The sequence below is a fragment of the Mustelus asterias genome, chromosome 18 (assembly GCF_964213995.1).
Source record: "Mustelus asterias chromosome 18, sMusAst1.hap1.1, whole genome shotgun sequence".
In the NCBI taxonomy this organism is placed as follows: Eukaryota; Metazoa; Chordata; class Chondrichthyes; order Carcharhiniformes; family Triakidae; genus Mustelus; species Mustelus asterias.
The window spans coordinates 16,311,058-16,324,722 of NC_135818.1; the positions used below are offsets into that span (position 1 = coordinate 16,311,058).

A 13,665-nucleotide genomic window follows, 5' to 3' on the forward strand; every position below is an offset into this window, starting at 1 on the left:
GATATACAGCTCTCCCACCACTTACCACTGTGCTGATCTTCTTCTTCCCATCAGTTGCCCTCAGGAGACACTTATTGTCAGCGGGATCAAAAGTATCAGGGTTTCCCTTCCGTGGGACTGGCTTTGTCCGACCATCATCTACAGAAAGGTAGATATTAAATTCTGCCCAGTCTCTCCAATTCACACATTCCATAGTTTATGCCTCTCCCAAGCTGTGTACCATCCTTCAGCCCTCCAGAGTGTCTGGTCTTTCAATCATGGCCACTTCCACATCACAATACAATCAGGCAGAGTCAACATGGTTATTGAAAGTGAAAAACATACAAGGGATTTTCAGGATGTAACAAAGCAGGGTGGATATTGGGAAATCAGTAGATGCAGTGTAATTGGATTTCAATAAGGTGCTACATAAAAGTTTACTGCAAAAGATAAGAGAGGAGGGTGTTGGGGGTGATAATATTAGAATATATAGAGGATAGGCTAAGTAACAGGAAGAGAATCAGGGTCATTTTGAACTTGACAAACTGAAACTAGTGGAGCACCATGGGGGTCGGTGCTGGGGACGCAACTATTTATGATCTGTATTGATGACTTGGATGAAGGAACCAACTGTATTATAGCCAGACTTGCTGAGGATACAAAGATAGGCAGGAACAGAAGTTATGAGGAGGACACAGAATCTGCAAAGAAATACAGATAGATAGGTTAAGTGAATAGGCAGAAATCTGGCATCATGTGGGAAAATGTGAACTTGTCCACTTTGACAGAAGAATAGAAAAGCAGGATATTATTCAATTGCAAAGAAATAGCAGAATAGTAAAGGGGGATCTGGGTGTCTTGTACTTGAATCAAACAAGTTAGCATGCAGGTACAGCAAGTAATTAGGAATGTAAATTATTTGTGGGATCTTTATTGCAAGGGGGTGGCAGATAAAAATGGGGAAGTCTTGCTACAACTGTACAGGGCACTGCTACACCACACCTAGGAGTACGGTGTACAGCTTTGATCTCCTTACTTAAAGAGGGATAGACTCCCATCGGAGACAGTTCAGAGAAGGTTCACCAGGCTGAATCCTGGGATGCAGAGGTTGTCTTATGAAGAAAGATTGTAGGTTAGGCCTATGCACATTTGAGTTCTGAAGAATGAGAAGTGATCTGATTGAATAAGATCCCAGAGGGGGTTTGACAAGGTAGATGACAGGAGAATGTTTCCCTCATTAAGGAATCTAGAATTAGAGCCATTGTTTAAAAAAAAAAAGACAAAGATGAGGAGGAATTTCTTCTCAGAGGGTCGTTAATCTTTGGCATTCTTTCCCAGAGAGTCGTGGAGAATGAGGGCATTGAATATTTTCAAGGCTGAATTAGACAGTTTTTGAGTTTATCTATCAGTGTCACAAGCAGGCTTACATTAACACTGCAATGACGTTACTGTGAAAATCCCCTAGTCGCCACACTCCAGTGCCAGTTCGGGTACACTGAGGGAGAATTTAGCATGGCCAATGCACCTACCCAACATGTCTTTCGGACTGTGGGAGGAAACCCACGCAGACACGGGGAGAATGTGCAAACTCCACACAGACAGTGACCCAAGCCAGGAATCGAACCCTGGTGCTGTGTGGGTTTCCTCCAGGTGCTCCGGTTTCCTCTCAGTCCAAAAGACGTGTTAGTTAGATGCATTGGCCATGCTAAATGCTCCCTCAGAGTACCCGAACTGGCACTGGAGTGTGGCGACTAGGGAATTTCCACAGTAATTTCATTGCAGTGTTAATGTAAGCCGACTTGTGACACTAATAAATAAACTTTAAACATGAACTTACAGAATGATGCAGCTGGCTCAAAGGGCCGAATTGCCTACTCCTGCTTACTATCTTATACTCAGCTCAGAATGGGCACAGCTGTAGATATTTTGCTGTTCTGTACCATCAATGAATATCAGTCAGGGAATCCAGAGCAAGGGAGCACAAATATGAAAATAAGTGCTAGTTGGTTTAGGACATCAAGAAGCTGTATTTTTATGTACAAAGGTAGAGATAATTTGGAAGATTTTCTCTCCTCTCACCAGGACACACACACATACCCCCCCGCCCCAGGCCCCCCACAAAAGGAAAAGCCAGTCTTGCAAAGCAAGAGCATCACAGGATATGCAGGCAAATGGAGCTGTTGCAAATCTGGATGATTGAATTAAGCGGTGGGATAGGATAAAATGGGCTGAATGGTCTATTCCAAAAAGCCTGTTAGAACTGAAGCCAATCTTTACATGCATTTTGTAAATAAATCTTTATAGATGTAACATAAGCAAATCTCCTAATCCAATAATCATGGTTTCAGTATCGGGGCCCAAGTAACTCCCCAGTTAACACATGCTACTAAACAAAGTTGATATACAATTGATACTGAATGGACTCCTCCTGTTTCCAATACAAAACAGACCATGTGCGCATTTAAACTCACATTTCTTCATGGTCAGGTAAATACTTCCAGAGTTTCGGCATTTCTGGAAAAGCCGGGTCAGCTCAGTCAGAAACTAGTGGGGAGAGAAAGCAATCAGTATCAGTATGCTGCACCCCCTTCCACTGCGAGATTAACCCCACCCCTCACAACCCCAATTCTACCCCAGTCAGAACACTGAATACAGGAGTTGGGACATCTTGTTGCACAAGACATTAGTAAGGCCACACTTGCAATAACGTGTACAGTTCTGGTCACTCTATTATAGGAAGGATATTATCAAAGTAGCAAGAGTGCAAAAGATTTACTAGGATGCTACTGGGACTTGATGGTTTTGAGTTATAAGGAGAGGTTGGATAGACTGGGACTTTTTTCCGTGGAGTGTAGGAGGCTTAGGGGTGATCTTATAGAGGACTATAAAATAATGAGGGGCATAGATCAACTAGTCAGTATCTTTTCCCAAAGGTAGGGGAGTCTAAAACTAGAGGGTTAGGGGGGAGAGATACAAAAGGGTCCACAGGAGCAATTTTTTCACACGGAGGGTGGTGTCTAGAACAAGCTGCTAGAAGTAGTAGTAGCGGCAGGTACAATTTTGTCTTTTAAAAAGCATTTAGACAGTTACATGGGCGAGATGGGCAGAGGTATATGGGCCAAATGCAGGCAATTGGGACTAGTTTAGTGGAAAAAAGGGGCAGCATGGACATGTTGGGCTGAAGGGCCTGTTTCCATGCTCTATGAATCCCTAGGTTTTAGTGTTACTCATCTGCAACCCTCAGTGTTAGATGCCCACTCTGCCCCAGTACTGCACCACCACCAGTCCCCAGGGCAAATCCCCCACCCCAACACCTGCCCAAACCGCTCCCAGCTCATAGGTAGCACCCCACCCTAACCCCTGCCCAGCCCTCTACTCCCCTAGGGCTAATAGCCCCATCTCCACACTGCCTCAATGCTGCCCAACTGCCCCCCTCCCCCAGGGCTAACAGCCCAGCCCAAAACCCCCAAATACTGCCCCCCTCCCCCCAGGGCTAACAGCCCAGCCCATACCCCCCCCCCCAAATACTGCCCCCTCCCCCAGTGTTAACAACCCAGCCCATACCCCCCCCCCCAAATACTGCCCCCCTCCCCCCCAGGGCTAACAGCCCAACTCCCCCCCCCCCCAAATACTGCCCCCCCCTCCCCCCAGGGCTAACAGCCCAACTCCCCCCCCCCCCCCCAAATACTGCCCCCCCTCCCCCCAGGGCTAACAGCCCAACTCCCCCCCTCCCCCCAGGGCTAACAGCCCAACTCCCCCCTCCCCCAGTGTTAACAACCCAGCCCAAACTCCCCTCCCCCAAATACTGCCCCCTCCCCCAGGGCTAACAGTCCACCCCCCCCCAAATACTGCCCCCCTCCACACTGCCTCAATGCTTCCCCGCAGGGCTAATCCCTCCCCCAGCCGGACACTCCCCGCTCCGCCTCTCACCGAGTCACTCTCCAGCAGCACCATGTCACCCTCACAGCTCCACTGCACCGGAAGCCGCCGGAAACACGTCACTGCACCAGCCGACCGAGCAGCACTGGGGGAAGCAGATGCCCGTGTTTTTATCGATGCGCAAATAATTCTCAGGTTGCGGCGCCCGGCCGCACACAACAATTCCAGCAGGGGCAGAGCCAGGAGCTCTCACTGTGCTGATTGACAGCAGCCTGTTAGTGTCAACAAACATAGGATTAGGTTTAGGGTTAGAGTGTTTATTATTGGGGTTGGGTTTAGGGTTAGTGTTTATTATTGGGGTTGGGTTTAGGGTGAGAGTGTTTATTATTGGGGTTGGGTTTAGGGTGAGAGTGTTTATTATTGGGGTTGGGTTTAGGGTGGGTGTGTTTATTATTGGGGTTGGGTTTAGGGTGAGAGTGTTTCTTATTGGGGTTGGGTTTAGGGTGAGAGTGTTTATTATTGGGGTTGGGTTTAGGGTGAGAGTGTTTATTATTGGGGTTGGGTTTAGGGTGGGTGTGTTTATTATTGGGGTTGGGTTTAGGGTGAGAGTGTTTATTATTGGGGTTGGGTTTAGGGTGAGAGTGTTTATTATTGGGGTTGGGTTTAGGATGAGAGTGTTTATTATTGGGGTTGGGTTTAGGGTGGGTGTGTTTATTATTGGGGTTGGGTTTAGGGTGAGAGTGTTTATTATTGGGGTTGGGTTTAGGGTTAGAGTGTTTATTATTTGGGTTTAGGGTTAGAGTGTTTATTATTTGGGTTGGGTTTAGGGTTAGGGTGTTTATTATTTGGGTTGGGTTTAGGGTTAGGGTTAGAGTGTTTACTATTTGGGTTGGGGTTAGGGTTAGAGTGTTTATTATTGGGGTTGGGTTTAGGGTTAGAGTGTTTATTGTTGGGTTAAGGGTGAGAGTGTTTTTTTCTTATTGGGGTTGGGTTTAGGGTTAGAGTGTTTATTATTGGGGTTGGGTTAAGGGTTAGAGTGTTTATTATTGGGGTTGGGTTTAGGGTTATAATGTTTATTATTTGGGTTGGGGTTAGGGTGAGAGTGTTTATTATTGGGTTTAGGGTTGGAGTGTTTATTTTTGGGATTGGGTTTAAGGTTATAATGTTTATTATTGAGGTTGGGTTACTGGTTATGGTTTATAATTGGGGTTATGCTCGGTTAAGTGTGTTTATTATTGGGATTGTGTGGGGGTTTGGGTTAGGGTGTTCATTATTCTTGGGAATTGAGTTAAGTTTCTGGTTTCATTCAGCTGTTTAGAATTGGAATTGGGTTTGCTTACACTCTCATGTTGTGGCATTTTCTACAACGCAGAGGTTAATCCCCTTTACCTCGCTTTGTAATCTGGTAAAAAGTGTTGAGGAAGGTGTTAACTGTTTTACATTAATGATTAGAGGTTCGTTAACACTTACTTTAAGTGAATAATTAACAAATTATTTTAGTTAACCAACTGGAACTCTAACTAATCAAATAACATATTAATTGAAGGAAGTTTCAACTGTAATGCCATCCAAATAAATACAAGGACAGGACCATTCAGTACCAAAATAGTAGTAACAAAATTTTAGTCATTCTCAAAAAATATGGATACAACCAGGTCTGATGGCTTTTGGAGTTTTTCCGTTGATTTCTCTGTCTGTAAGGTCTTTCTGAGTTGATACCCTGTTTATACTCTTGATGACCTATCCATTCCCTGTACCCGGATTGGTCTGAGGCTGACAACAACAGCAAATTCAAATTTGATAGGTTCCTGATTGCTGAGTGTCTTCTTTAAACTGATAGGCTGTCAGAATGGAAAAACCCTACAGAGCCTGTTACCAAGGCAAGCCTGATATTTTGGTCTCTGCAACAAATGTTGCGAACTTCATACCCTGTGTGCCTCTGCATTTTAAACATTTCGTGGAGATGCCGGCATTGGACTGGGGTAAACACGGGCATTCAGCCTCTGATCTTCAGGTAAGCGTTCTCCAAGGCGGCCTTCACGACACACGACAGCGCAGAGTCGCTGAGCAGAAACTGATAGCCAAGTTCCGCACACATGAGGACGGCCTCAACCGGGATCTTAGGTTCATGTCATATTATCAGTAACTCCCACAGCTTGCCTCCTGGACTTGCAGAATCTCACTGGCTGTCCTGTCTGGAGACAATACACATCTCTTTAACCTGTGCTTAATGCTCTCTCCACTTACATTGTCTGTATCTTTAAGACCTGGTTGGCTGCAGAGATTCGCATTCTAATCAGTATTCTGTAACTTGATTTTGTGTCTCTGTTTGAGAACAGATTTCCATTCCATCTGACGAAGGAGCAGCGCTCTGAAAGCTAATGGCATTTGCTACCAAATAAACCTGTTGGACTTTAACCTGGTGTTGTTAAAACTCTTACTGTTTTAAACATCTCAGCATTGAACTCAAAACCAGCTTTTAAAGGGTCCATGCACCATTGTTCTCCTGGTATTTTACATTCTTTACAAACATTCTTCACATCTTTCCAAACTCAACTTCACAACACATTAAACTCCATGCTCTGGGTGTTAAAGGGAGGTTTTGGGACTGGGTTTAGGGTGTTAACGTTAGGTTACTAGGGACTGTGTTTATCTGTGAATTTGGAGAATATTAATGTGAGACTCCAATGTGCCCATAACATCCAGCTTATCCACCTGTCGTGTTGCTTTAGGGTGATATGTTAGCCAGGAACTGATGAGAAGTCCCTTGTTGTTACAATGCCTATTCAACTGAATTATTTAGATAATTAGATAAATCATAGAATTCCTCCAGTACAGAACGAGGACATTCCGCCCCATCAAGTCTGCACTGACAATAATCCCACACAGGCCCTATCCTCGTAACCCCACACATTTACTCTCCTCATCCCCTTGACACTAAGGGGCAATTTACATGGCCTATCCACCTAACCCACACATCTTTGGACTGTGGGAGGACCAGGAGCACCCGGAGGAAACCCACGCGGACATGGGGAGAACATACAGACCACACAGTTAGTGACCGAGGCCGGGAACTGAACCCGGGTCCCTGGCACTGTGAGATAGCAATGTTAACGACTGTGCCACCGTGGTTTATTGAAAAACCCTCATGACAGCAGGTGCTGCAATTTGGTGATGTAGTACAATAAGTAATATTAATCCATAACATACTCATAGACAATCATTTGACATATCTGCTACGACTCTCACCAACATGCATCATAGAAAACATTCTTTCTGGTTGTATCAAAGCTTGGTATGGCTCCTGCTCTGTCCAAGACTACAAGAAACTACAAAGGGTTGTGAACGAAACCCAGTCCATCATGCAAACCAGCCTCCCATCCATTGACTCTGTCTACACTTCCCGCTGCCTCGGCAAAGCAGCCAGCATAATTAAGGATCCCACGCACCCCGGACATTCTCTCTTCCACCTTCTTCCATCAGGAAAAAGATACAAAAGTCTGAGGTCACGTACCAACCGACTCAAGAACAGCTTCTTCCCTGCCATCATCAGACTTTTGAATGGACCTACCTCGCATTAAGTTGATCTTTCTCTACACCCTAGCTATGTAACACTACACCCTGCACTCTCATGTCCTTCTCTATGAAGGGTATGCTTTGTATAGCATGCAAGAAACAATACTTTTCACTGTATACTAATACATGTGACAATAATACATCAAATCAAATCAAATCCCTTTACAACCTCTTTGCCTCCTCCTCACAGCTTATGCCCCCACCTAACTTCCCTAGTCCAAAGCCACTGAGGTCCTTTACAGTCCACTAAGCACAGTCCCAAGATTGTGTGGCTCCTTACTGCACCTTTATTTCCCAGCTCACTCAGGGCTGTTAAAGATCCTCCCTCTGTTGTGAAGACTCTTGCCCTGCTCGATAATCACTTGTTGTAGCCCTGAAACTTACCTTTAAGTCAAGTGAAGTGTAAACCCTCATTGCTTTGGGTCTGGTGAGGACAAATAAACAGATCGGCCAGGGTTCCTGCTCATGATCGCTGCCCAGTTGGCAATGGGTGAGCATCAAATGAGAGTGATACAGCTTTTCTGTACGGTCGCTGGTGAAGGAATTGTCAGTTGTCAATGACTACATGTGGAGAATGAGGGAATGATATTAGATCGAGCCAGAGGACCATGGTATCTGGTGGAAGAACACCTCAGAATGAAGAGTGTCTTGAAGAGAACAGAGAGGGAAAACATTTGCAAGTGACAAGAATAACGGGGGTGATTCTCCCAAAAGTGCTGAATTGGTGGGAAAACTGTTCTAGATCATGACTGTTTTTTCAGTGCAGATTCAGACCTCAACCTCCGCACTCTGTTCACTGCAGAGATCACAATCGTGAATCTCATTAAAAACCCAGGGGGATGGGGCTTACTCGCGCCGGACTCTGACAGTTCTGGAACCTTGCGCATGCACAGTGGCTCCCGATCTGGCGCCCTGTTTTCTGGCCAGCTCAATCTGTGGCCAGCCGGGGACCCTCGCAGTGCTGCCCTTCCAGCTCCCCCCACGGCCCAATCGTGGCCCCCACAACAATTCCCGGGCCAGGTCTAACCCCTCCCCCCACCCCCCCCCCCCCCGCCAGTCCCGGAGCGCTCCAATGCACAGTCCACCAACCCCCACAGCAGTGGCGATCCCCCCACCCTCCTCACCCCAGTAGACCCCCCCCCCCACTGACCTTCCCTGGGGTCAGACCCCAACCCTGCCACCCGCGAGGCAGGCCCCCTCCTGTAGCTCAACCACCCCCCACCCCCCCCGCCCCCACACCTGCCCCAATCGCTGGCCTCCCTCCAGCCCAGACCGAACCCCATGCAAAGTGGCAGCGGGACTCCCCCAACCCCACTGATCGCCCCTAGGCCCCGCCCATACTAGACTCTGCCCCTTGGCACTGCCCATTGCCTGCTGGGCAGTGCCAAGGTGCCCCCCAAGGCATAGGCAATTTGCCCTGTGGCAGTGCCAGGGGCACAGGCTGGCTCTGCCAGGGTGCCCATGCCCAGGGGGCACCATCCCTTGCCGCCCGACCTCCTGGGGAGCCCCGATTGCCCCCCCTTCACTCCGGCGGGGTCTCCCACTAGTTCCCCGAATGTGGGGAGCTACTCTAAACCCGGCTGGAGTGAAGTACTACTGGCAGGGTGGGAGATGCTATCAGACCTGGCAAGTTCCATGCCGGGCCCGATAATCACATTTAAACTACATTTAAAATTGATCAAAAACAGATTTAAATCTCTTACCTCTCTTCCCATTGGTTTCCAGCGCGGTCCCGACTGCACCTGTTCCCTGGCTCTGGGAGACGCGCATGCGTCGGGAATGCATGCGTTGGGAATGCATGCACAAATCCCGCGGAATGGCTGACAGGCGATTTTCCCGATCGGACCCGCCAGAAAACTTGCGGGTGGCAATGGGAGAAACGTCGCCAACAGTCTCCCCATGCCTGTGTGGGTTTTGTCCGGGTGCTCTGGTTTCCTCCCACACTCCAACGAAGTGCGGGTTAGGTTGATTGGCTATGCTAAATTGACCTGAGGGCCTGGGGATTAGCAGGGTAAATAATAAATGGAGTTATGGGAGTTGAGCCTGGGTGCGATTGTGGTTGGTGCAGACTCGGGCCGAATGGCCTCCTTCTGCACTGTAGATTCTATGATTCTATTCTAACATGAAGGAAGGGACAAACTAAAGCAACAATGTGCCACTGAGGTTTCCATTCCTTCCTATCTCAGTTATATTTGATACAATGCAGCTCTTTGCGTACGGTGTATGTCGGCTGCACCACATTGAGTACACGTCTAAACATGTCTAAGGGCTTTGAATTTTCATCGACTTATTTCTATGTTTTCTTAGATGAAGGCATGCGGCCATAACTCCCAAATCAGCCACTCGGGGCCCGAGGCACCCACCGTTCCCCAACTCCATGGGCTCTCTGTACCATCACCTAACTCAGCATGTTTCCTCCAGCGTAACCTAACCTGGCCACTCTACCCTCTAAATATACCTCTAACCTGGATAATCTCACCACCACTGCCCCCCCCCTCACCAACCACAGCACCCCCCCTTCCCCCCCTCTCCAACCACCCAATATACTACTAACCCAGCTCCTCTCTGCCCCTGAGTATACTCCTAATCTGGCTCCTCTCTGCCCCCTTAGTGTACCCCTAACTCATTTATGGGCAGCAAGGTGGCACAGTGGTTAGCACTGCTGCCTCACAGCACTGGGGACCAGGGTTCAATTCTGACCTTGGGTCACTGTCTGTGTGAAGTCTGCACGTTCTCTCCTGTCTGCGTGGGTTTCCTCCGGGTGCTCCGGTTTCCTTCCACAGTCCAAAGATGTGCAGGTTAGGTTGGCTGACCATGGTAAATTGCCCCTTAGTGTCAGGAGGGGTCAGCAGGGTAAATATATGGGGTTACGGGGATAGGGTCTGTGTGGGATTGTTGTCGGTGCAGGCGTGATTGACTGAATGGCCTCCTTCTGCGCTGTAGGATTCTATGATTTAGTCTCTCTACCTATTCCAAAGTGCCCCGAACCTACTCGCGCTATTGTACCCGAATCCAATCGATCCCAGCCCATCCCTATACCATCTATAACATAGTCAGTCTCACTCTCATAGGTGAAGTGTTTGCTTCTCGTCTATATTAGAAAGCATGAAGTTCAACACTATCACCACCAATCAGAGAGACAAGGGATGAGCAGTAAGTGTGGGCCTAGTCAACGTCTTCCACATCTTGAACAAACAAAGAACAATACAGCACAGGAACAGGCCCTTCGGCCCTCCAAGCCCGCGCCGCTCCCCGGTCCAAACTAGACCATTCTTTTGTATCCCTCCATTCCCACTCCATTCATATGGCTGTCTAGATAAGTCTTAAATGTTCCCAGTGTGTCCGCCTCCACCACCTTGCCTGGCAGCGCATTCCAGGCCCCCACCAACCGCTGTGTAAAATATGTCCTTCTGATATCTGTGTTAAACCTCCCCCCCTTCACCTTGAACCTCTCGTGAACGTCACCACCGACCTGGGGAAAAGCTTCCCACCGTTCACCCTATCTATGCCTTTCATAATTTTGTACACCTCTATTAAGTCTCCCCTCATCCTCCGTCTTTCCAGGGAGAACAACCCCAGTTTACCCAATCTCTCCTCATAACTAAGCCCCTCCATACCAGGCAACATCCTGGTAAACCTCCTCTGTACTCTCTCCAAAGCCTCCACGTCCTTCTGGTAGTGTGGCGATCAGAACTGGACGCAGTATTCCAGATGCGGCCGAACCAACGTTCTATACACCTGCAACATCAGACCCCAACTTTTATACTCTATGCCCTGTCCTATAAAGGCAAGCATGCCATATGCCTTCTTCACCACCCTCTCCACCTGTGACGTCACCTTCAAGGATCTGTGGACTTGCACACCCAGGTCCCTCTGCGTATCTACACCCTTTATGGTTCTGCCATTTATCGTATAGCTCCTCCCTACATTATTTCTACCAAAATGCATCACTTCGCATTCATCAGGATTGGACTCCATCTGCCATTTCTTTGCCCAAATTTCCAGCCTATCTATATCCTTCTGTAGCTTCTGACAATGCTCCTCACTATCTGCAAGTCCTGCCAATTTTGTGTCGTCCGCAAACTTACTGATCACCCCAGTTACACCTTCTTCCAGATCGTTTATATAAGTATGAATTGAGTATGAATTCATGGAGGCATTTTCTTCGATAATAATCCTTGATGAAAATTGGGCTTTGGTCAGTGGTAGACTGGGAATTAGATATCTCTGTTTGAAGAAGGAGAGAAAGGCCTTGGTAATGAATGACATGATGCAGCCTTCAGAAATTTTAGTTGCAACTCAGGTGGAGGAAGTGCTTATGTCTTTCTTCTTCTGTCGGTACATAATATCCTTGAGTATTTAACACTGCTGCCTCGCAGTTCCACGGACCCGGGGTCGATCGCCGGCTTGGGTCAATGTCTGTGTGGAGTCTGCACATTCTCCCCGTGTCTGCGTGGGTTTCCTCCAGGTACTCCAGTTCCCTCCCACAGTCCGAAGTTGTGCTGGTTAGGTGCATTGGCCATGCTAAATTGCCCCTTAGTTCCCGAGATGCGTAGGTTAGAGGGATTAGCGGGGTAAATATGTGGGGTTACGGGGATAGGGCCTAGGTAGGATTGTTGTCAGTGCAGGTTTGATGGACTGAATGGCCTCCTTTGGTACTGTAGGATTTCTATGATTCTATTTGAGTGTAACCAAATCACAGCTTACACCATGATTAAGATCTTAACATCTGTTGTTGGGAAACTATTAAAGCTATTATTAAAGACATTATAGCAGGGCACTGAGATAAATTCAATGTATTCAGGCAGAGTCAACATGGTTTTGTGAGAGTGAGATTATGTACTGTGGATAAAGGGGAAACCTGTGGATGTATTGTGCTTAGATTTCCAGAAGGCATTTGATAAGGTGTCACATCAAAGGTTATTGCAGAAAATAAAAGCTCATAGTGTAAAGGGTAACATATTGGCATGGATTGGAGATTGGCTAGCTGACAAGAAACTGAGAGTAGGCATAAATAGGTCATTTTCTGGTTGCCAAGATGTAACAAGCGGTGTGCCACAGGGATCAGCGCGAGGGCCTGAACTACTTACAATTCATATAAATGACTTGGTTAAAGGGACTGAAGGAATATAAGGAGGCTACAAAGGGATGTAGATGGGTTAAGTGAGTGGGCAAAGAGCTGGCAAATGGAATATACGTTGGGAAAATGTGAAATGGTCCAGTCTGGCAGAAAAGATTTTAAAAAAAGCTTATTATCTAAATGCTGAGAGATTGCAGAGCTCTGGGATGCAGAGGGATCTGGGTGTCCTAGTGCATGAATCACAATACCTGTATACAGATACAGCAAGTAATTAGGAAAGCTAATAGAATGTTATCATTTATTGTGAGGGAAATTGAATACAAAAGGAGGGAGATTATGCTTCAGTTACACAAGGTATTGGTGAGACCACATCTGGAATATTTTGCACAGTTTTGATCTCTGTATCTAAGGAAGGATGTAAATGCATTGAAAGCAGTTCAGAGAAGGTTTACTAGACTAAAAGCAGGAATGGGCAGGTTGTCAACTGAGGAAAGATTGGACAGGCTAGGCTTGTATCTGCTGGATTTAGAAGAGTAAGAGGCGACTTAATTGAAACATATAAGATCCTGAGGGGTATTGACATGGTGGACATGGAAAGAATGTTTCCTCTTATGGGAGAATTTAGAACTAGAGATCACTATTTAAAAATAAGGAGTTGCCCATTTAAAATGGAGATGAGGGTGCAATGTTTTCTGTCAGTGGGTGGAGAGTCTCTGGAACTTTCTACCTCAAAAGGCAGTGGAAGCAGAGTCTATGAATATTTTTAAGGGAAAGCGAGATAGATTTTTTTCTTATTCATTCATGGGACATGGGCGTCGCTGGCTGGGCCAGCATTTATTGCCCATCCCTAATTACCCTTGGAGGGCAGTTGAGAGTCAACCACATTGCTGTGGCTCTGAAGTCACATGTAGGCCAGACCAGATAAAGATGGCAGATTTCCTTCCCTAAAGGATACTGGTGAACCAGGTAGGTTTCCCGACAATGAACAAGGGAATGAAAGGTTATTGGGGGTATGGGGAAATGTGGGGTTGAAGTTACAATCAGATCAGCCATGATCTTACCGAATGGCGGAGTAGGTTCAAGAGATCGAATGGCCTACTCCTGATCCTAATTCATAGGTTTGCATGATTTTCCTTTGTGGCAGGACAAAG

At 47.0% G+C, this 13,665-nt stretch overlaps 1 protein-coding gene across 1 annotated transcript in view; it reads right to left on the reverse strand.

Annotated features, from left to right (window-relative positions):
- Nucleotides 1–13,665, reverse strand: part of srp14 (signal recognition particle 14) — a 106,401-nt gene that overhangs the window by 7,078 nt on the left and 85,658 nt on the right. Inside the window, exons 2-4 of the mRNA XM_078233450.1 lie at nt 3,910–3,944; nt 2,451–2,523; nt 26–138 (exon numbers count right to left, since the gene is read on the reverse strand). Of these exons, the coding sequence (XP_078089576.1) occupies nt 26–138; nt 2,451–2,523; nt 3,910–3,933 (210 nt within the window). The 5' untranslated portion in view covers nt 3,934–3,944. The remainder of the gene's footprint in view (nt 1–25; nt 139–2,450; nt 2,524–3,909; nt 3,945–13,665) is intronic.